Consider the following 23,408-nt stretch of genomic DNA (forward strand, 5'->3'; position numbering starts at 1 on the left):
AGTGTTAAATTTTAGATTAAGATGGGAGTACCTATCAAATTGACATTAATAGAATATAGAATACGTGTATGATCAAGACATTGAAAATGTAATAATTTCTTAGATTATCCATACAAAAAAATTGCAATCCCAAAGTTAAAAAGGGACACCATCACCACCACATATAACAATTTAGTGCTTGTCATGACATTACTAAGCACTAATTCAATCAACTTGTAGGGTCATGTATATTATTACTTAATTTAATCCATCAATGTAAAGCTGTATTCCATAAAGAATTGAATAAAAAATAATTAGAATTGAAATTAGATTAACTTAAACAAAATTCAGAAAGATTTAAATATTAACTCTTTAAATTTTAAACAATAAGCTGGAATAGCTCAGTTGGTTAGAGCGTGTGGCTGTTAACCACAAGGTCGGAGGTTCAACCCCTCCTTCTAGCGTTTTTTGAATTAAATCAGTTTTTTTACATCACGTTCATGAAATTGTTCGCTGTTAAAAGTTAAACCTACAACGGTCCCATATAACATGAAAGGTATATCCACAAGCTTAGTACTCTTTGTTAAAGTCCCATAAAGAAATTATTTTAAAGAAAATGCATGTTTTGATGCTCTTATCTATATCCAAGGTGATGACAGAAAAGTAAAAAAAGAAAAACTATTCAACAAAAGAAAGAAGAAAAAAGATAAAGGAGATTTTTATTTTTTTTTAAAAAAAAATAAGGATATGTTTGGCAAAATAAGACTCTTTTTATAGATAGACATAAGTGATCGGAAGTCGGGGTTCAAACCCCGGTATAACCTCCAACCTAAGAATTTTAGTATTTTTGCCAACAAAAAATTGTACTATTTAGCGGAAAACATAGTTATACTATTTTTTTTTATAGATAGACACAAGTGAGGGAGCCGGAGTTCAAACCCCTGATTATAACCTATAGCCTAATAATTTCAGCATTTTTATCAGTTGAGTTAAGACTTGTAAACACAACACAATCATACTATTGTTAATATTCTTGGTTTTCATGATTATAGCCTTCGTGACAAAAAGTATTTTCCTTTAAAAAATATATCTCATCCCTCTAAAATCCCCTAAAATACATTTATAAAAGGGTTTTCTACCATATGAAAAATAAACTTTTTAAGGTCCTCCCCTTCTAAAGCTCTTCATTCCTTTCGCTCATTCATTTTCAAATTCCTTTCCTTTAAATACACTTGGATTTCATGTAGTCACAAGGAGATTTATATGGTCATTTGTTTGAAATCGGACCATGATTCATATTTCAAGTTAGTAATTTTAATTTTTTATTTAAAAAAAAAAAATCAAACTTTACTTATTTTTTGAACTGTCTGATCTCGACTGGACCGTCTCATATTACATATATCTTGACTATATGAATATATGGAGTCATTGAGAAAATAGTGTTCATCAAAATTCTTAATTAACGCCAGGTGTTCATCAAAACTACCAATACTTAAGTCCTTTTAATTCTTTAGCATAAATCTATATTTAACCAACCAATCAACCCTCCACGTAATAACCTAAACTAATTAAGCGGCTGACTAACAATAAATATTTTTTCATAGTTAATGTGATCAAATGTTTAAAAGATCTTAATCTCTAATTTTTCACTCATCTCATCATATATAGGTTGAGGTGATGTCAATGTGACCAAAATATTAGAAGCAATTCCTCTTTAAATCACAAAGCCGTTGTACAATTGAAGCTCTTTTTCTTGTGCTTTAATATATTCCACAACAACTAAAGGAGATTCCATGATATGATGTTATATATTGCTAAAGCCAAAAGGACAAAGGTACGTAGTATTTTTTTTTTTTTTTTATCACGAGATAAATAGTAGAAGCTAGGTCAAGTGAATGTCAAAAGTCATTTAAGCAAAAGTAATTTCATCAATTATTACTCTTTAATTCAAAGGACCCCAATCAAGGAAGATCTCACAAATCCAAAAGCACGGTGAAAGTTAAGATAAGAAGAATTTATGTGGCCTAAGGAATCAAAAAAGAGAAGCAAAAGGAACTTGTCAACATCCACCATAGAATAATTGAAATTTAATTTACTTAAAAGGAAAATGAAAAATTATAAACTTGGTCACTTATAGAGAAAATGATGCGAGCAATATGTCACTATGGTGAATGAATGATTTCTAGTAAGGGTAAGATAGATTAGGCATAAAGCATTGTTTTTGTACCTAAAAAAGACTGTTACATATATAACTTTAGTTTCTTGTACTTTAGGGTAAGCAAAACATATAAATGCACTAGTGAAGACATACTCCGGATAATTAGGAAACTTGAAAATTATATATATCTATAAAGTTACATAATTGTATATATAGGTTTCTATAGTTGATGTCTTGAAATTGATCCCAAAAAAAATAGTTGATGTCTTGAAAGGTACAACAAAATTATACTCCAATTTTTAATATAATTTTTTTAATATATATACTTAAAATAGGCATGGCAATATAAACTCTAATAAAAACTCAAAATATGAACTCTAATAAAAACTCAAAATTATATACTAGTATACTTGCGGTAATGAATTAACATGCATGATTGGTCTAGTTGTGTTATGGAAAATAAGCAGGGCAATATAACCCATATCCGAGTTAATTAGATTTGGGTTCGAGTTTTTTCCAATTTTAAAAGACGGGGTGAAACAAGTAATGAGGACATTGATACCCACTCGAACCCGTCCTCAAACTCACCCCCGCTTATTATATCTAGCCGCCTTATATCTAATTACATTTTACCTTAAATTATAAACCCTTAAACAAAATCTTAAATTTTATTCATATGTTTATTCTTATTTTTAAGTTTTTTTTAAGCAATTTTTATTTTTAAATTGAGTATTAAGCAAGTTGTTTTTTCTATTTATATTTTTTGTTTAAGAAAAATCAAATGGTCGAAACAAAATAGTTTTCGAAGTTTACCCCTTTTTTAATAAAAACGTACCAAACCTCAACCTAAAGTTATATGGAAGTGAGGTGGATTGGGGATACCGAATCCCACGGGGATATCCGAACCACATTGGGTATGAGTTTTAGGTTCTATTTTTATCCCTGTTGAGATTTTAGACGGGTTTGAGGATATCCGAACTTTATGGGTTTGAGTTTGAGGAAGGCAAAATCCGTCCCCGCCTCGCCCCATTGTTATGCCTAATGGAAAATGTGAGGTGACTTAAGTCCTACATTCCTTATAAAAGTGGAGTCCGAACACTTTTATAACTGAGAGGATACATAAATTTAATGCCTTAAAGTTTTTGGGTTAAGTTGTGGTGTCCAATTCATTTGTTTGGACTAGATCTATATGAAATGGATTTTATATACAATTTGATTGTTTTTGTCGCTACATTCTCATTTTAATGATTTTGGAGTTTTTACATTTAGAATTCTTTTAAATTTTCTCTATTTTAAATCTCCACAACTAACTATACAATCCATTTTGTTTAAAGATCTTTATAAGATTGTAAAAAGGACATATGTTTAGGAATTTTAAAATGAAAGTTTTACATCCAGAAAAATAAACTTTTGACTTTGAAAAAGTTAAGGATTTAATTGATATACACTGACGGTGTAAAATAAATTTACACTGTCAACCAATATCAACCATGTTTTCCGCCACATCACTTCACTTCACCCAACTTTCTTGACATGACATGACAAAATGATAGTTATTTATTGGACGATCGTATAAAACTATTTTGCACGTCAGTGCATATTAATTAAACTCAAAAGTTAAATGCACAACTTTTAAGACAAGTGACACATGTTAACTTTCTCTTTTTTAAAGTTTATTACTTTTATTTTTCTCTCATGTTGAATGGTTGAGAAAGTATATGTATTTCTTATTATTATCATTTTTTTATTATAGTTAATTTTAAAATTTTTTATTATAAAAAATTGAAAAAATAAGAATTATTAATAAAAATTTGGATTAAATGTGTTTTGGTCCTAAAAAAAATTGGCATTTTTGGACTATTATTTTTAAAATTGTTTTATTATAGTTTTTTTTACGCATGTTTTTTTTTTTGACTCATTGACGCATGTTTTATTATAGTTGACGTTTTAAATTATTAAAAGAAAAAAAAACCTAAAACAAACGGCACATTAAAGCCGTCGTTTCGTTTCATTCAACAAAATTCAAAACACAAATGCATACGCTAATTTGTGAAAAGAACAGAAAAACCCATTCTTTCTTCTTCAAACGCAAACGCTGTGGTGTTCGGTGGGTCGCTGAAACTGGTATGATCGATCTATGCGATAATCTCTTCTGTTGGCTACGGTAATATTCAATCTTCTGCTTCATAAAATCAAAACCCCTTTCTCTTTTTTTGATGAAAATGAAGGTATAAACCCTAAATCAAAACCCATTTTTGAACATTCAATCTTCTGCTTGATTAAAGGTGTAACTTTACCCATTTTTCTCATTCTTGATCATTCAAGAACATTCAATCTTCTGCTTGAGAAAAACAAAAACAAAAAACCTTAATCGTTCAAAAATGGGTTTTATGACAAGATCATGTTTACGATTGATGATATCGATTATTTAATTCATGATATATCAAGAAAATTCAATCTTCTGCTTGAAAACACGAAACTTTAATCGAGGAAACGTGTTCTGTCTCAATAACTATGATGGGTTGTCTATTTTTTCATTCTTGAGTATTCAAGAAATTTCAATTGTCTGCTTCGGAAAACAATTTTTGTAAGAGATTAAATGTCACTGAATGTGAAAGCTAGTTGTTGCCGTAATTGATACTCAAGCAATTGTCTCTATCGGTGCCGTTTTCTATTAAAAGATATTATGAATTTTTATTCATAATAATGCATGAATGGATATACAATCTGCTTTGATGACCCTTAGTCCCTAAATTCAATTCTGCAATTGCAATTATAAGTGATTTTGCATTATGAACTTAATGACCCTTGTCCCTAATGTTTCATAAGTTTTATAATGGATGAATCCCTCAATGAACTTTGTGGAAAATGCATTATGAATGCTTTCTTGATGCCCTAAAAATGCTGGATAAATTACTTAATGACTCTAGTCCCTGAATGTGAAAAGGCTAGTTGTTGCCTTAATTACTACTCAAGCAATTGTCCCTATCGGTGTCCTCTTTTCTATTAAAAAAAATTATGAATTTTTCTTCATAGTAATGCATGAATGGATATACATTCTGCTTTGATGACCCTTAGTCCCTAAATTCAATTCTGCAATTGCAATTAAAAGTCATTTTGCATTATGAACTTAATGACCCTTGTCCCTATTGTTTCATAAGTTTTATAATGGATGGATCCCTCAATGAACTTTGTGGAAAATGCATTATGAATTCTTTATTCATAATGTAAAAGTTGGATGGTGGCTTTCAAAGCAAAGTAATTTTAATATGAAATTTATTCAAAATATGGATGGATAGACTTTGTTCCATGATTCTTGTAAGGGTGGCCCAAAAATGCTGGATGATGCCTTAATGTGAAAGCTGGTTGTTGACCCTAGTCCCTAAATGCTATTATCTATTGTGCTTTGATGGATCCTTAGTCCCTAAATGCAATTTTGCAACAGCATTAATGATGAAATGTCAGAGTTGATATCACCAACAGCATGTTTAGTTTGAAGTAGGATGTGACCATTTAAGTTTTTAGAAGGAAGAATGTGGAAGGGAGAGTGGGAAAATGGCCAAATGAAATGTATTTTGACAAAGTGATTGTCTTATATTTGATAAGATTGAATAGTGAAAGAGAATGCTTGTGGATATCTCAAGGATTTACAATGTAGTGAACCCAATTGTCGACTTGTCATATCGTATCATCTCATTCACTCTTGTTCTCCAATCATAGTTTGGCTTGCCAGGCCAATGTTCTTGGTGTTAGCAGAATCATAATTTTAATGTGATGCTTCTTTTGTTTTCTCCTTTTTAAATTTGCGATTTTTAGTTTTAAGATCAGTCATAGTGTCTACATATTGACTTTTTTTTATACTTATTATGTTATTGTATTTTGGTTTTACAGGTTCTGATGAAGGAGTGTATGCTTGGGTTGTTGCTAATTATGCACTGGGAACTCTGGGAGGTGATCCTTCAGAGACAACTGGGATTATCGAGCTTGGTGGTGCTTCTGCTCAGGTAAGACCTCTTTTTCCTGCTTTATTGTTGTTCAAAAATTTCATTTTGGTTAGGTCCATAATATTTTAATACATAATTGTTCAAGGTTTGACCCCAATCGCTTAATAAATCCTATGTTTTAGAGAAGGATCCACTTAATGGGGAGCATAACAAATGGATTTCTACCTTACTCTTAGTTTAGGTGACCATTGTATCAAGAGAACCGCTGCTGCCTTTGTATTCTGATGCTTAGGTCACCTTCGTATTCTGCAAAATGAATAACAATCAGAATAGAAAGCATCAAACAATGTGATTCTGCCTTTGTATTTTAGGTCACCGGTTCTCTTGTGCTTTCTGTTCTGATTGTTATTCATTTTGCAGAATGTTGCTCATGACTCATGGAGAGAAGCAATTATATCAGGAGATTTAAACTTGGTTTTCATTGTACACTACTGACAACACAAGAAGAGTTGAGTAAATAACTAAGGTAAAATTCTGGAATGTCACTTCCAATGCAACAGGTTACATGGAAAATACTCATCAGACCATATTTTCATCTTTTTTTGTCTTCCTGTTTTATACTTTTTCTACCATACAGAATTCTTTATTGAAGAAAACATGGATGAGTTGTATTACCACCCACTAGTTGATCCTTCAGATTTTTTTTACCTTACGAGTTGCTGATTTGTAAAATGTGAACTTATTGCTTTTAGAAATTCTTGAGCTTTTAACTCGAGCTTCAAGAACTGTAATTCAATCTGTGTAACTCGTCAATTTTCATGTGAATATGCTGCTATACCACAAGCCAACTCAATATAATAGGTACTTTAATGTGATTTCTTGATATTGCAGGGAAAACAGAATATGTATACACTCGTATAAAAGAGTCTTCAAGACATGCTTTGGAGGTTTCTATTCTTTATTTTTGAAATCTAGCCATTTTAAGCTTGTTTTTATGTTCCTGGTAGTGTTATTTTAGAAAAAATAAGTACCATATTCTGGTGTGGTATTTGTTTCTTAAAGGTAATTTTTTTCTACTCTTGTCAGGTTTTATCTGAAGATTTGCCTGCTACTATTGCTAAAATTTCATTTCCAAAGACAATGCGTTGGAATTCACAGGTATGCTAGCATGTTATGAACCAACTCTCTCAAAAGTTTTAGTGAAAACACATGAATGGTTTTTATAACGTGCTCCCTTAAGTAACAAAACACATGGATACTAGACATAGTTCTGAAATTTACTTTATTTTTTTAATTTAGAAGAATGAGAGCAACAACGTTTTTAACATGTTTTCATACTTTTAATATATAGGTGATGTTGTGGTCTCATTTATTTTTGCTAGTGTAACGAGGTAATTTACTTTTGGGATACTTGCTTTACTTTGCTGTCCCCTTAAAGTATGTATTATTCGTAACTTTTTCTGTAGCAATATGCCTATGTAGAACTGTTTCCTTGTCTCTTGAGATGATTTTGAAAGCTGAAAGCCTTCCGGAAAATAGCATTTGTTTTCTCTTCTTCAACGGGTCTAATTCTATGAAATGCTTGAACTGTGATAATACCTGGATTGTCCATATTAAACCAAATTTAATAACATTTGATTTGATATTATGCAGTGGAAATTCGTCTTGTGGCCTTCGTAATACTACTTCAGCTGTTGTCCAGGTGCATGCCTATATGATTTTAATCAATTGATTGTATGCTTTTAATTTAATTTTAGTTGGCTACTTGGCTACATGGATTAATTGATGAAATTCACTATTAAAAATTACTCCATAACACTAATGGGTGTGTAATCGTGTAAGCATTAGCAATTCTTACATTACATCCGGTATCAACCAGTCCAATCTCGTATTCGTGTGCCTGTGTAATAGCTGCCATATTCTTTGTTTTATTCTCTACTGTGTTCTTTCTTTTTTCTTTCTTTCTTAAGGAGCATCTCTTCCTCTCCTAACTATTTGTAATCATCTTTGGTTTTCCTTAATGAATTTTTTCTTGAATATAAAAAACTGCATACTGAATTTGCAGATAGAAAACGCTGAATCTTATCCAGCTGCAATGAGAAAGGCTGGAGTCAATGTTGTAGTTGAGGTATGCGTAGATAAGTTTGTCAATATAACAGTTTACAATTCTTAGATTTTTAAAATATGACTAGATTGGTACTTTTGGCAGGACCGTAAGAAAAAAATTGTCGAGCAATCTAATACATTAGCCGAAAGTGTAAATGGCCAAATTCTGATTCCGAAAGGTTTGCTTGACAAGGTGTGTTTTGGATGTTACCTTTGCTCAATATTATTGCATATTTGCTCTTCTTACAATTTTCATTTGCATTTGATTTTAGGTTATAAATCTTGTTGAGGCACCTATTCCAGTGCTTGGAAAGTTTAAAGAAACCTTCTTAGATCTTCCAAAGGATCTTTTGACTATGGTGAGCACTTCAGTTTAAAGTGTGCCTTTCCATGTTGATTATTATACTAGTACTTCCCAGAGACTACGCGCAGAGGCAAAACAGAGAGAGGCTTGCGCTTTTGTACATGTAATTGGTGCTAAACCTATTAAGAACAGCAGTTATTTGACCGTAGGAAAGCTTTGGATTTCCAAATTTATCCAAGAGTAACTCATGAATGGTTGCCAAGCTAAAGGCCATACATAGACTCAACTAAGTTCATGATGTTTTGACTCTAATAAAAAATGTCAAAATGCCTCTGACTGAAAATATCACAATTAACACTAATATAATAGTTAAACCAAACTAGTGAGGTTTTTGGATCTATCAACTTAATTTATTGTGGATTATACTGCTTGAATCATTATCATTATAAACTGGCAAAATTTGAAGAATATTGAAAATAGAAGCTCACCATTGTACTCCTGCAGGTTATGCGAAAGCACCAGAAATATTTTGCTATATGTGATACTAATGGACAATTGCTGCCCTACTTTATTGCTGTAAGTTCTTTCCAATTATTTAATGCCCTATAATATCTACATGTTTTCTTTTTTACTTGTTATTTGTTGAATGAAATGGTTTTTTCTTCTAGGTTGCAAATGGAGCAATTGATGAAGCTACAGTGAGGAAAGGAAATGAAGCTGTGCTCAGGTATTCTTAAGTTCTGATCATGTTTACATATAATATAATGAATCTTGTCCTGCCCGAGTCTAACGACATGTTACGGACCAACCACTCCAAAAGCTTAAGCTAGTGGGTTAATTATGTATATTTTGTATCTATAGCATATGCCAAATATATATTATGTGAACAAGTAACCACTAAAACATATCGATAACTGGAAAACAAAATAGTATCAGAGTAATCTACTTTTTAAATTTAACAAAGTTACTAACATTCATTTGATTTGAAATGAATTTTATAGATAACGAGATGTAACCTCAACCTATGTTTCTTGGACCACAAATTTTATTATCTTTGCAGGGCTCGCTATGAAGATGCTAAGTTCTTTTATGAGTTGGACACTCATAAAATGTTTTCAGAATTCCGAAAGCAACAGGAAAATATGCTCTTTCATGTAAGTTGTATATTGAAGTTCTAAATAAATGCTGGATGATAGCTTTTATTCTTTACTAGGTTTTTTTTTTTTTTTTTAATTCTTTTCTAATTTTATTTTCTTGTAAATGAGGCAAAAATACTTTCTCATGTTGAGGTTGAAAATAAAATAAGGGGAAAAGTTAGCGACCTCAGAATAATACTAGCTGTAGATTTTTTTACCTTTAAAATATTTTTTCACAAGGTAATTGTGGAAAACTAAAAGAGAAATAAGGGTAAAGGTTAGGGGCTTCAGAGAATAACGTTAATGAGCGAAAGATGTTTAAAATACAGTGCTTAGCGTTCAGTATTGGTTGTTTATTTTGATAAAATGGAGTGAAACAGGAGAAACTTGGAACCGTGCTGGATAAAATAACTCGTGTTGAAAATATGGTTACTAAGCTAAGTTGCCTCCTGGATATCAATGAAGATACACAACAAACTATCCGGGAAGCTGCCTCACTTGCCATTTCTGATGTTGCTATATCAGTTTTCACGACCCTTGCAGTTGTAGTATTGCATCTTATTTGGTTACTAACTACTTATTACCTTGCAAATTTTTTCTTCTTTTTCTTGTCACTTTAAATCTTGCAGACTGCGGTGGCCTTGTTTGAGATCACACTTCCTAGATTTTCTGGGGACAGAGTTCCTAAAAGTGACGCGGGTATAGTTTTGGCAATTGCTGATAGGTAAAACTGGTTCCTTAATATGAATATTTTCCTGCTTATCAATGTAGTCGGGTTCTCGCACCGGACGTAGGTTCTTGCGATCCTACGAGCTCGTTAAGGCCAAACGACCTTAGAACCTGTTCCGGTTTGTTTTTGGACGACTTGTCTCTATCGGTGTCTTTTGAAGCAACTGCAAAATGGTTTTGATCCTACGAGCTAGTCAAGAAGCAATTGTCTTTATCGGTGTCTTATTTTCGATTCAAAAAAATTATGAATTTTTATTCATGAATGGATATATATTATGCTTTGATGACCCTTAGTCCCTAAATTCAATTCTGCAACTTCAATTAAAAGTGATTTTGCATACGAACATAATGACCCATGTCCCTAATGTTTTATCAGTTTTGTAAGGGATGAATGCTTCAATGACCTTTGAGGAAAAACATTATGAATGCTTTCTTGATGCCCCAAAAAAGTTGGAAAATTATTTAATGACTGTAGTCCCTGAATGTGAAAAAACCTAGTTGTGGCCTTAATTGCTACTCAAGCAATTGTCCCTACCGGTGTCCTCTTTTTTATTAAAAAAAATTATGAATTTTTATTCATAATAATGCATGAATGGATTTATATTCTGCTTTGATGACCCTTAGTCCCTAAATTCAATTCTGCAACTGCAGTTAAAAGTGATTTTGCATACAAACTTAATGACCCATGCACCTAATGTTTTATAAGTTTTGTAAGGGATGAATGCTTTCAATGACCTTTGAGGAAAATGCATTATGAATGCTTTCTTGATGCCCCAAAAATGCTGGTTAACTTACTTAATGACTCTAGTCCCTGAATGTGAAAAAGCCAATTGTTGCCTTAATTGCTACTAAATTAATTGTCCCTATCGGTGTCCTCTGTTCTATTAAAAAAAATTATGAATTTTTATTCATAATAATGCATGAATGGATATATATTCTTGATGACCCTTAGTCCCTAAATTCAATTATGCAATTGCAATTAAAAGTCATTTTGCATTATGAACTTAATGACCCTTGTCCCTAATGTTTCATAAATTTTGTAAGGGATGGATCCCTCAATGACCTTTGAGGAAAATGCATTATGAATTCTTTATTCATAATGGAAAAGTTGGATGGTGGCTTTCAAAGCAAAACAATTTTGATATGAAATTTATTCAAAATGTGGATGGATAGAATTTGTTCCATGATTTTTGTAAGGGTGGCCCAAAAATGCTGGATGATGCCTTAATGTTAAAGCTGGTTGTTGACCTTAGTCCCTAAATGCTAATATCTATTGTTCTTTGATGGACCCTTAGTCCCTAATGCAATGTTGCAACTACAGTATGAAGTGATTTTGCAAATGCAAAAGAAAGTTGTTTCCTTGTTTTTGATTGGCCCACTGATAAGGGTTTCAAAGGAATTCTCTAAGGAAGAAACGGATCAACTAAAGCAAAGTACAGAGAAACCAACTCTTTGGAGTCCTCGTGATATTTATACTGTATTTCAACTCTTACACTGATCATCTGTATTATTCAAATACAGTGCTTAGCGTCAATTTTATTTGATGCAGATGTCACCTTACTTTTCACATGGGATGTAGGTGCTATGTTATTTTAGTGGCTGTTACAGTATGTTAGTTTTAAATACTTGTTTTTTGTTGAGGACATTCTGAATTTATTGGTCAGCACTTCAACCCAAAGATGAAGAAAATTGTCGGGATGCTTGCTTGTACTTTATTCTAACATTCATGATACATATCACATTATGCTAGGATGCCTGAAAGGGTGCATGGGGTGCTCCTACATCACAAGTAACTCTAACTTATTAATATCTTTTTAGGCAATGGATGAAAAGAAATATATTTAGAGTCACTAACAACATAAGATAGATTTAAGTGTATTCAGTTGGTGGCTACTAAAAACATTATTAGAGGGATTCGAATGCTGGATTCTTACTTCTCCACATATATAGTGCGTGGATCTAATTCCTAGACTATAGAGAGAAAAAAAACCAAATTTATATTTGTAAATTAATTGATATATGCATGTACAGGACTGCAAAAGAGCAATCTCCCGTCACATTTGCAATTGCCGCAGAAGAGACCGAATGAATATGTTCATGTCTCAGAATGCCCTGTCTTTGTTATATCTAGTTCTTACGAGGGTATCTCAGCGAAGGACGTGTGGCATGAAATTAAACAGGTTATGGGCCTTTAAGATTTATTTTTATGAAATATATCTGTTGGTGTTATTACTATGTTGAGTTATTCATTCTTCCTTCCTTCACGCTGTCTTCTCCCAGATAAGCTTTTATTGTGTTCTAATAAATAAGCATTCTATTAAAAAAAAATGAATTTTTATTCATAATAATGCATGAATGAATATATATTCTGCTTTGATGACCCTTAGTCCCTAAGTTCAATTCTGCAACTGCAATTAAAAGTGATTTTGCAGTATGAGCTTAATGACCCTTGTCCCTAATGTTTCATAAGTTTTGTAAGGGATGAATGCTTCAATGACCTTTGAGGAAAATACATAATGAATGCTTACTTGATGCCCAAAAACTGCTGGATAAATTACTTAATGACTCTAGTCCCTGAATGTGAAAAAAGCTGGTTGTTGCCTTAATTGCTACACAAGCAATTGTCCGTATAGGTGTCCTCTTTTCTATTAAAAAAAATTATGAATTTTTATTCATAATAATGCATGAATGGATTTATATTCTGCTTTGATGACCCTTAGTCCCTAAATTCAATTCTGCAAATGCAGTTAAAAGTGATTTTGCATACGAACTTAATGGCCCGTGTACCTAATGTTTTATAAGTTTTGTAAGGGATGAATGTTTCCATGACCTTTGAGGAAAATGCATTATGAATGCTTTCTTGATGCCCCAAAAATGCTGGTTAAATTACTTAATGACTCTAGTCCCGGAATGTGAAAAGGCCAATTGTTGCCTTAATTGCTACTCAATAAATTGTCCCTATCGGTGTCCTCTTTCCTATTAAAAAAAATTATGAATTTTTATTCATAATAATGCATGAATGGATATATATTCTTGATGACCCTTAGTCCCTAAATTCAATTATGCAATTGCAATTAAAAGTCATTTTGCATTATGAACTTAATGACCCTTGTCCCGAATGTTTCATAATTTTTGTAAGGGATGGATCCCTCAATGACCTTAGAGGAAAATGCATTATGAATTCTTTATTCATAATGGAAAAGTTGGATGGTGTCTTTCAAAGCAAAACAATTTTGATATGAAATTTATTCAAAATGTGGATGGATAGAATTTGTTCCATGATTTTTGTAAGGGTGGCCCAAAAATGCTGGATGATGCCTTAATGTGAAAGCTAATTTTTTACCCTAGTGCCTAAATGCTAATATCTATTGTGCTTTGATGGACCCTTAGTCCCTAATGCAATGTTGCAACTACAGTATGAAGTGATTTTGCAAATGCAAAAGAAAGTTGTTTCCTTGTGTTTGATTGGCCCACTGATAAGGGTTTCAAAGGAATTCTCTAAGGAAGAAACAGATCAACTGAAGCAAACTACAAAGAAACCAACTTTTTGGAGTCCTCGTGATATTTATACTGTATTGCATCTCTTACAGTTTGTCGCAAGATTTCACCTGTTATACCCCGTAATTACAAGGAGAGTAGCTATCCTGTATCAGTTTTAATTTTAAGGTAGGCAAAGTTCACTTAAATATAAATTTAAGTTACGGTTTTATATATAAAGTTAACAATAATCGTCAATTTTATTTGATGCAGATGTCACCTTACTTTTCACATGGGATGTAAGTGCTATGTTATTTTAGTGGCTGTTACAGTATGTTAGTTTTAAATACTTGTTTTTTGTTGAGGACATTCTGAATTTATTGGTCAGCACTTCAACCCAAAGATGAAATAAGAAAATTGTCAGGATGCTTGCTTGTACTTTATTCTAACATTCATGATACATATCACATTATGCTAGGATGCCTGAAAGGGTGCATGGGGTGCTCCTACATCACAAGTAACTCTAACTTATTAATATCTTTTTAGGCAATGGATGAAAAGAAATATATTTAGAGTCACTAACAACATAAGATAGATTTAAGTGTATTCAGTTGGTGGCTACTAAAAACATTATTAGAGGGATTCGAATGCTGGATTCTTACTTCTCCACATATATAATAATGCATGAATGAATATATATTCTGCTTTGATGACCCTTAGTCCCTAAGTTCAATTCTGCAACTGCAATTAAAAGTGATTTTGCAGTATGAGCTTAATGACCCTTGTCCCTAATGTTTCATAAGTTTTGTAAGGGATGAATGCTTCAATGACCTTTGAGGAAAATACATTATGAATGCTTACTTGATGCCCAAAAACTGCTGGATAAATTACTTAATGACTCTAGTCCCTGAATTTGAAAATGCTAGTTGTTGCCTTAATTGTTACTTAAGCAATTGTGTCTATCGGTAATAATGCATGAAAGCATATATATTCTGATTTGATAACCCTTAGTCCCTAAATTCAATTCTGCAACTGCAATTAAAAGTGATTTTGTATGACGAACTTAATTACCATTGTCCCTAATGTTTCATAAGTTTTGTGAGGGATGGATGCTTCAATGACCTTTGAGGAAAATGCATTATGAATTCTGTATTCATAATGGAAAAGTTGGATGGTGGCTTTCAAAGCAAAGCAATTTTAATGTGAATTTTTTTTCAAAATGTGGATGGTGTCTATAGTCTTTTTATGACCCTAATTGTGAAAGTTTCACTAGTGGTATGGTATGCCTTAATGTCAATGGTGTCTATAGTCTATTTGTGACCTTAAATGTGGATGAGCTCACTAAATCCAAATTCGACAATAAGATGGATATACTTTGTTCCATGTTTTTTTGTAAGGGATCGCCTTAATGCGAAAGCTATAGTTGTTGCCTTAAACAAAATTTTAATATAAAATTTCATTAATAATAATATAAGGCATGGATGTTATCTTTTGTGCTTTGATGAACTTAGTCCCTAAATGTAATTTTAAAGCATGCAGGTGTGGGTAAAGGGAAGGTTGATGGTTCAGGTGTTGGTATTGATGTGGCTTGATGCAGAATCAGGTCAACTTTTCGATCCCAAATTTGGAAATGAAAACTATGATCAAGAGGTATATGATTCCTGTTTCAATTTTTTATGTTTTGATTTCACGAGTGGAGGTTATTATACAATCAAACACTATTGGTGTTGATTATTCACCAACATTTAATCTTCTGCTTGATAAAAACAAAATAACCTTACTAATTGAGTAAAAGGTTTTTGTCGTAAGTCCCTGTTTGTCGAAGAACCTTACCCTTTTTTATCATTCTCGATCATTGAATAAGATTTAATATTCTGCTTGATAAATACAAAACCTTTTATTGCTGAACATAGCGGTTTTCAGGTTCAATGGTGATTTGGAAACCAAAATCTCATGAAACTGTTGGTGGAGGACTGTAACTGAAGTTAAAAGTATCCTGGTGGGTAATGTGGCTTCATGCCAAATTAGAGCAACTTTCTATCCCAAATTTGAAAATGAAAAGTCAGATCAAGAGGTATATTTTTTTTCTTCGTAATAATTGTTTGAGTCTCAACCTTATAAGATATTAGACAATCAAACACAATTTTTTCAAGAACATTCAAAAGAAATTGATATGCTCTGTGCCGAGACCCTGAGGTTGAAAGATAAACTTCCTTTGCTATGGTCAGTTTTTTATTTTCATTCCACATATTTGCATTGATGCATATTCAGATACTCATTATTGATTATTCACCAACATTTAATCTTCTGCTTGATAAAAACAAAATAACCTTACTAATTGAGCAAAAGGTGTTTTGTGTCCTAAGACCCTGTTTGGTACCAATATTATTATGAATTTTTATTTATAATAATGCATGAATTGATATATATTATGCTTTGATGACCCTTAGTCCCTAAATTCAATTCTGCAACTAAGTATGAATATGCATTTTTATTGTTAGTCTAAAATAGATGCATTCGGAATGATATTAATCTACCACAACTCTATTATTTCTTTAACAACTGTCATGCAGCACACTCAGTTTTACTTTTTCTGTTTTGATAATTGATACGATACACCCTCTATTGTGGAATGGATTCTCTCGTTTCACTACTGAATTCTTAGATAACAAGTTCAGGTATTTCAATCACAAATTGAGAGTGAAAGTTGAATGTCCAGTGATATTTTAAAAATGAGACTAGGCTAACTATTGATGAACTTTGCAAGCATTTTATTATTGGTGTATCTGTCATTACAGGGAAAAGTGCAAATAATAAGATAATTATTCCAAGAATGAATTTGATTAATCCGAGTGATTCTGGACTAACTTTCAAGTTCATAAGGAGACAATCCCATTGACTTTGTGTTTCGCAACGACAATACTCCCCTTGGCATTTATTATCCTAGGCCCAGTGGTGGATCCACCGCCCAGGCACTTGTTAAAATTTTTGATATTTTAGGTTAGTTGAGGGCAAAACTAAGATTTTTATTAGTTAGTTTACGGCAAAACTGACCCATTTGGGGTTGTCTAGTGGTGTTGGCTTGGGTCCTTGGAGTATGCTCCTCTCAAGGTCTCAGGTTCGATTCCCTCTGGTGCCAATTTCGGTGGGCTAAGTCCATACAGAGACAAAAAAACTCTGGCTTTAAATGGGGCCCCTTGAATTAGTCGGGTCCTAAGGTCGGATACCAAGTTTTTTTTATAATTGAAACTTAAGGAAAACTGAGATTTTTTTGTTTAAAATTGAAATTTTTCAGTGCAAAGCTTGAGATTTTTTTGTTCAAAACTGATATTTTTCAATGCCGAAGAAGAAGTTCCATTCACTCCGTACGTGTCTAAGAAAACTAAAAAACAAGGCCTACGGATTGCGCGCAGCCTTGGGAGTTATCCTAGCCGGTCTAGGGGTCCACCTCCACGATACTCTCCATGATCCTTTCTGGGAGTTTTCTAGTCAAACATGGAAGTATGGCTAGTCAACTTCTCTTGGGTTCGATCGATCTAGAGGTTTTCTTTCGGGGGAAACCTTGCCTCATGTCCTCTTTGAGGACTAGTTTAGGGATAGTCTTCCTAATTTTGGATTTGTTTTTGTTCCTTTTTTTGTTTTGTCTTTTGTTATTTTTGTTCTTTTATTTATCTTTCTTTTGCTTTTTATCTGGGTAAGGTTTGGTCCCCCACTTTGTATAGTTTCCCCTTTTTTATATATTATATATGAGCAAAGAGGTATGAGATTAGTGCTACTAGATGTCTCTCTGATGTCTACTAGTCTCTATGATGTCTCTTTATGCTCTTAATTTACCTAAAAAAAAAAGAATGCATAATTGAAATTTTTGTTTAAAACAAAGATTTTATCCGAACTTTATAAATTTTCTGGCTCCGACATTGCCTTAGGCCAATACTGTTCACTCACGGTCAATTATATATTTTTATGTCAAGAGTCACATCCATATAGGATATTCAGATTTTTTTATTTTTTTTTTTATTTTTACGAAAGTTATGTTTAGTTAAAAGGAAGATTTATACATTAATATATAATTGCTTTTTTTTCCACTAAAATAAATATTTTCGTTCGTTTAAATTGGAAGAATACATCCGATAGATGGCTTAGGCTAATATGAACAAGTTGATCAAGTGGTGCATGTAGCACCACTTGCCAATAACTATACGACGATTACAAATTTTACAAAATCCACCGTTTGATTGAAAGTTTATATCACATAGATCATCCATATAAATTTTTAGAAAAATTGAAATCATTTGATATGTTATTGAGACCCATCAAAATTAACGGCTTATGAGTTTTTATTAAATACCGTTAATTTTGACGCATCTCAATAACATATCAAATGATTCTCAATTTTTCTAAAAATTTCTATGGATGATCTATGTGATATAAACTTTCAATATAACGGTGAATTTTATAAAATTTGTATTCGTCGTAGAGTTATTGAGAAGTGATGCACCATGCACCACTTGATGAACTTGTTCATGATAGAAGTGGCCCCGATAGATAAAAGGTTGTTCTCCCACCACCTTCTAATCTTTTTATACACACAAGTCAAAAATACAACCCGTGAAAACTTACTTTAGATGTCAAAATTTTTTATCATAAACTAATCCATTATTAATAAATAATGTTATATAATAATTATGATTTTTTTAAAAAAAGTTTCACGGACTTGATGACGCAAACCAACCGAGTCATGACCCAATTGGATTGGTTTGTATTTGATACAAAAAATGTTGTGGAAAGAGTGGAGGTTGTATTTGATACAAAAAATGTGGTGTCTAATTCACTTGTATTGCCGCTCTTGGCCCAATGTGAATGATCTCTTGTCTGCTCTTTCATGACCCAACAGTGGTATCAGAGTCGATGGTTCAACGAAAGCTTCAACTGACTCCTTTTATTGAAATTCTTTTTGCCAAAGGTGGTCAAACGACGTGTCCCGTTGAGTACTGGCAACACTGATATAAGTGTATGGATGCAAAAAGATTTTGCTGCTTGAGGGGAATTGATGACTCACAGTTGAATTATTGTGGCAATTCTGATGTGAGTTAAGTCTCACATTACTCGAAATAGTGGAGGTTGAACTTTTTATAAGTTACTCATAAAAGTCTTAAGCTTTTAGTAAATATATAGTGTTTAACTCATTTGCATTATTACTCTTGACTAAATAAATATGGATGATCTCTAACCGTCCCTTCATAACCCAACAAAAAATACATATTTTTGACTTAAGTGACAAAATCGATTTGAGCCAACCTGAGAAGGTATCATTTGCAAGGTCAAGAACACTAGTATTGTGAGCATGTCAAAATCAAATAGATGACTAGAAGAAGCTGATTCTTTGAGTGCCACAAAAATATCTTCCAATGAGCTAGTGATGATCTAATGGATATCCAACGTGACAAAAACTGCATTCTTTGGACCACACCACAACAGAAAATATTGTATGTCGACTGAACATGACAAAACAAATTGAGACCAAGTATTTCAAGATATACATCAAAATCTCCCATAAAGAAAGAGATCGACATCAAAATCAAAGCTTTGTAATATAATATTGAACTCTTTTAAAGTTATAATTGTTCTTTAATCCACTTTTTTTTAGCTTTTTAATCTTTAAAATTATAATAATATAATTACGTTATATGGATTAAAAAGAGAGAGGATTGACAGCAAGACAAAAGTTGATATGGATTGAAAAAGGGTGGATAGAATGGAAAAACAGTATCTTTATAATAACGTGGGTGAATTCAGCTGCACACTAAGATGTAATAGGCCACAACAACTTGTGGCTCACAAAACTTCTCCCTTGCTTAAAGTGGCATATTTTTAAACATTATTTGAATAAAGAGAACAAAAATACAAGTGAATCCGAAACTATTATTATGTTTGGATCCGTGGCATATGCTAAAAAAAATAAAGAGGAATATAATATAATAAAGTGGAACAATAGTTAAAAATGGTTAAACATGATTCTGATCAAAGTATTAAGATAATCATCATTCTTTTCTATTTTATTTTAAGTATCGAAACGTTATTTCTATAGTTCTCGTGAGTTTAGTTCAGTTGATAGGGATATCGTATATATTATGTAAGAGTTGGGGTTTGAACCCCGAACACTCTACTTTGGAATTTCTAACTACTAGACTACTAATAAACAAAAAAAAAATTTATTTCTATATATAAAAAGAAAATTGCAAGTTATTTATACACAAAATTCAAGATATTATATTTTGATGAAAATTGCAAGTTATTTATACACAAGTTATTTATACACAAAGTTATTTATTCAAAATTCAAGAAAATTGCAAGTTATTTATACACAAGTTATTTATACACAAAATTGCAAGTTAAACTATGCCTTAGTCATATTGTATTCTTTTGATGATATTCATGATAGATAAACTTAAAATATAAACATTTGATTATTCTATTTATTTACTGTTCATATTGTGTATAATTCAAAAGTTTTTCTTTGCATAAATCGAACTGATTAACTCATATCTCACATAAATTAACATCCGACAAAATCAAAACGCTCAGAAATATACTAAAATTTTACACCCGCAATTTTTTCAAGAGAACCTGCCACATGCTGACAAGTGTGAGGTGAGTAAATCTCACATTGCTTAGAAAAGTGAAGGTTGAACAATTTATAAGTAAGATGACTCATAAACCTAATGTTTTAAGGTTTTTGATAAAACTTTCGTATCCAACTCACTTGTATTGTTGTTCTGAACTCAATGTAATGATCCACCGGCTGCCCCATCGTGATCCAACAGTGGTATCAAAGCCAATATGGTTCGACGAAGGGTTCGACCAGCTATTTGTATCAAAGTCTTCTTAACAAAAGTGGTCATGCGGTATGTTCCGTTGAATGTGACCCACGGCGGTTCAAGTGTATAAATGAAGAAAATTTCTGCTTAAGAGGGACCATAAAAAATTGAATGTCTCACATTTGAAAGGAAGATTGTGGTAGCAAGTGTGAGGTGATTTAAATCAATCCATAAACCTAACACCTTAATTTGACCTCATATGAAATGTCTCATAATCCATCACTTATATCATAACTTCAAATATATCATACCTTCAAACATTTCACACAATGAAGGCAGATATGTTATTTGATTAAAGAGGGCGAACTTAAGCAAAAGGGAAAAGTTGAAAAAGGTAATGACATGGATGAAAAAAGGGTAGGACAGAAGAGAACAACAACTACACACTAAGATTTATAGGCCACAACAATTTGTGGCTCAAAAACTTTCACTTTTCTGAGGTGGCTTTCCAACTTTTTGACCTTTATAAAACCTCTTCACATTAACACATAAAACATTGTACCTCCCTCTCTATATCTTTCTCTCTTTCTCTTCTTCCATAACAAGTAACATAACAACTCTTCATAATCCATTTTTTAGCTTCAAAGTATTATCAAGTAAACATAACAAAGAAACAACAACAACAACATGATGATTAATGATTCATCCATGAAGCTTTTTGGGAGAACCATTTTTGTAACACACAACCATATCGATGTCTCTACCAATGATTCTTCCTCAGAATTTGATCATCATACTCATGAAGATTTATCTGATCATAGTCTTCATTCATCTTTATCTTCATCTTCTCCACTTGAAGTGAATTCACAAACTCAACATGATGTTAAGAGATATAAGGTATGTTCCATGTCATGGTTATTCTATTTGAACAAATTTATTGTTTTTAATTATGTTGCTAACTAGTGTGTTTTGCAATTTTAACACCAACCCTTTTTTCAGAATTTCATTATCTTTAATGGGTTGATTAAAAAAATTTATCTTTTTTGTTATGCAGTTAATTGCTTATAGTTAGGTGTAAGTACTTAACTTAAGTTTCACTGCAATTTCTTGTGGCTGTTTTGACAACTTTTTTGAACATAATCTTTTCATTTTTTGTTTTGTTTTGTTTTGCTGAGAAAAAAATTAATTTGTGAAATTGATTATAATTATAATTAAAAATGAGTTGAAGTGTTGAACGTAGAGTGATTTATCTTTGAATATATTAACGTAAGAGTGAGTTGTTGAACGATTAATTAGAAAATTAATTGTAGAAGCAAAATCTTGTAATTCTAGTTTCTCAATTTAAAATAAATTCTGGATGTAAAATCAATTCTATTCAAGAACTTTTACTTAAGCGGTTAAGCTTTCGCCACAAGTCACTGATTTTGCTTTAATGATACAACTTTCTTTGCTTTGTACTTTTTGAATTCTGCTCCAATGATAAAAGATTTAACTAGTTTCTCTTAAAAGCATGGAATTTTACTAAAATTATGAGTTATGAAGCACGGATACAGACACAAATACACGAACACGACAACTCATAAGAATGATATAACTTTGTGGCTCAAATTTTGGTCTTATCTAATCTAACAATTGTGTATCAATTTCAGGAAACAAAAAGTAAAAAACTCACCTCAGTGCAAGATGATGATGAGGTCTCACAACAAACCACAGAGGATTTAAAAACTCCCACATCTTCAAGCCTTATTGAGAACCAGAAAACACCCTCATCAGAAGCCGAAACTTCTCAACTCAATTCGACTAAACTTGATGAACAAAGTGATATGTCACAAGACAAATCTCTAAAGAAACCAGACCAAATAGTTCCATGTCCAAGATGCAAAAACATGGACACAAAATTTTGTTACTACAACAACTACAACGTCAAACAGCCGCGACATTTCTGCAAAAACTGTCAGAGATATTGGACTGCTGGAGGAACCACGAGAAATATGCTTGTAGGCGCAGGCCGACGCAAGAACAAATTATCCTCTTCATTTTCTTCCGATGTCTCGCGTTGTCGTCAAATGAGTACTGTCTTAACCTTCGGATCAGATTCTTCAACTTCACTTAAGAAGAAAATGAATGTTGAATCACATGAAGAAAAAATTGATACTAATAGTTATCAAAGTTTTCCTCCACAGTTTCCATGGAACCCTGCAATGTCTTATCCTGTGACATTCTATCCCAATATAGCATACTATGGTGGTTGTTTGGTACCATCTTGGAGTGTACAACCTATCTCACCACAATCTTGTGCTCCAACTTTAGGGAAACATTCCAGAGATGGAAACATTTTCAAGGGATTTACATCTAAGGGTGATGAGAATAATCATGAGGTTGAAGTATCATCATCAGTAATGAAAGCTAACCCTGCAGCTTTATCAAGGTCTCATGTGTTTCACGAGAGGGTATGATTGGGAATATGTAGAACAAACACCTCGGTTTGAAGGCGTGTTCGGTGTTCGACACATGTGTACCTGACACTGACTCACGAAGTGTCAATGTCGTGTCTGGTATCTGTGTCAACTGTAAATTAAGTGAGAAATACTAATTAGATTCCAAAATGTTTCTGTAACAGATCATAGGCACGTACAATCACATTCTACTAAGCTGCTTTTTTTATAGAATTAGATGATTTTGTTGAGTAAATATCATTGATGGACATATTATGTAAATGATAATTTTGGACTGAAATCTAATGGTTTATTATAATCA

General features: G+C 32.3%; 2 protein-coding genes, 1 long non-coding RNA gene and 1 other non-coding gene across 4 annotated transcripts; all 4 read left to right on the forward strand.

Annotated features, from left to right (window-relative positions):
- The first annotated feature begins 369 nt into the window (after window positions 1-369).
- Window positions 370-443, forward strand: TRNAN-GUU. Its single transcript has one exon. It is a non-coding gene; the product is annotated as a tRNA-Asn (tRNA).
- A 3,735-nt stretch (window positions 444-4,178) lies between these two features.
- LOC123905033 (glycine--tRNA ligase, chloroplastic/mitochondrial 2-like) lies at window positions 4,179-9,805 on the forward strand. Its single transcript, XM_045954655.1, has 12 exons — window positions 4,179-4,301; window positions 6,029-6,141; window positions 6,502-6,607; window positions 6,973-7,028; window positions 7,168-7,239; window positions 7,735-7,783; window positions 8,147-8,209; window positions 8,291-8,380; window positions 8,460-8,546; window positions 8,996-9,067; window positions 9,160-9,218; window positions 9,552-9,805. The coding sequence occupies exons 4-12, from the start codon at window positions 7,018-7,020 to the stop codon at window positions 9,667-9,669; spliced, it is 621 nt and encodes a 206-aa protein (XP_045810611.1). The 5' UTR covers window positions 4,179-4,301; window positions 6,029-6,141; window positions 6,502-6,607; window positions 6,973-7,017; the 3' UTR covers window positions 9,670-9,805.
- A 2,332-nt stretch (window positions 9,806-12,137) lies between these two features.
- On the forward strand, window positions 12,138-16,281 carry LOC123905034. The gene is made up of 3 exons (XR_006808300.1): window positions 12,138-12,536; window positions 15,373-15,483; window positions 15,757-16,281. It is a non-coding gene; the product is annotated as an uncharacterized LOC123905034 (long non-coding RNA).
- A 4,925-nt stretch (window positions 16,282-21,206) lies between these two features.
- LOC123905035 (cyclic dof factor 1-like) lies at window positions 21,207-23,408 on the forward strand. Its single transcript, XM_045954656.1, has 2 exons — window positions 21,207-21,548; window positions 22,301-23,408. Exons 1-2 carry the CDS (start codon window positions 21,339-21,341, stop codon window positions 23,105-23,107), a joined length of 1,017 nt encoding a protein of 338 aa, XP_045810612.1. The 5' UTR covers window positions 21,207-21,338; the 3' UTR covers window positions 23,108-23,408.

Source organism: Trifolium pratense, linkage group LG2 (assembly GCF_020283565.1).
Source record: "Trifolium pratense cultivar HEN17-A07 linkage group LG2, ARS_RC_1.1, whole genome shotgun sequence".
In the NCBI taxonomy this organism is placed as follows: domain Eukaryota; kingdom Viridiplantae; phylum Streptophyta; class Magnoliopsida; order Fabales; family Fabaceae; genus Trifolium; species Trifolium pratense.

Bases quoted from the DNA above. Each gene is read 5' to 3' on its own strand.
- LOC123905035 (XM_045954656.1), top strand. From the start codon at position 21,339: ATGATGATTAATGATTCATCCATGAAGCTTTTTGGGAGAACCATTTTT. The intron at 21,549-22,300 runs GTATGTTCCATG...TATCAATTTCAG, and splicing joins ATGATGTTAAGAGATATAAG to GAAACAAAAAGTAAAAAACT.
- LOC123905033 (XM_045954655.1), top strand. The intron at 7,240-7,734 runs GTATGCTAGCAT...GATATTATGCAG, and splicing joins CAATGCGTTGGAATTCACAG to TGGAAATTCGTCTTGTGGCC. The intron at 8,547-8,995 runs GTGAGCACTTCA...GTACTCCTGCAG, and splicing joins CAAAGGATCTTTTGACTATG to GTTATGCGAAAGCACCAGAA.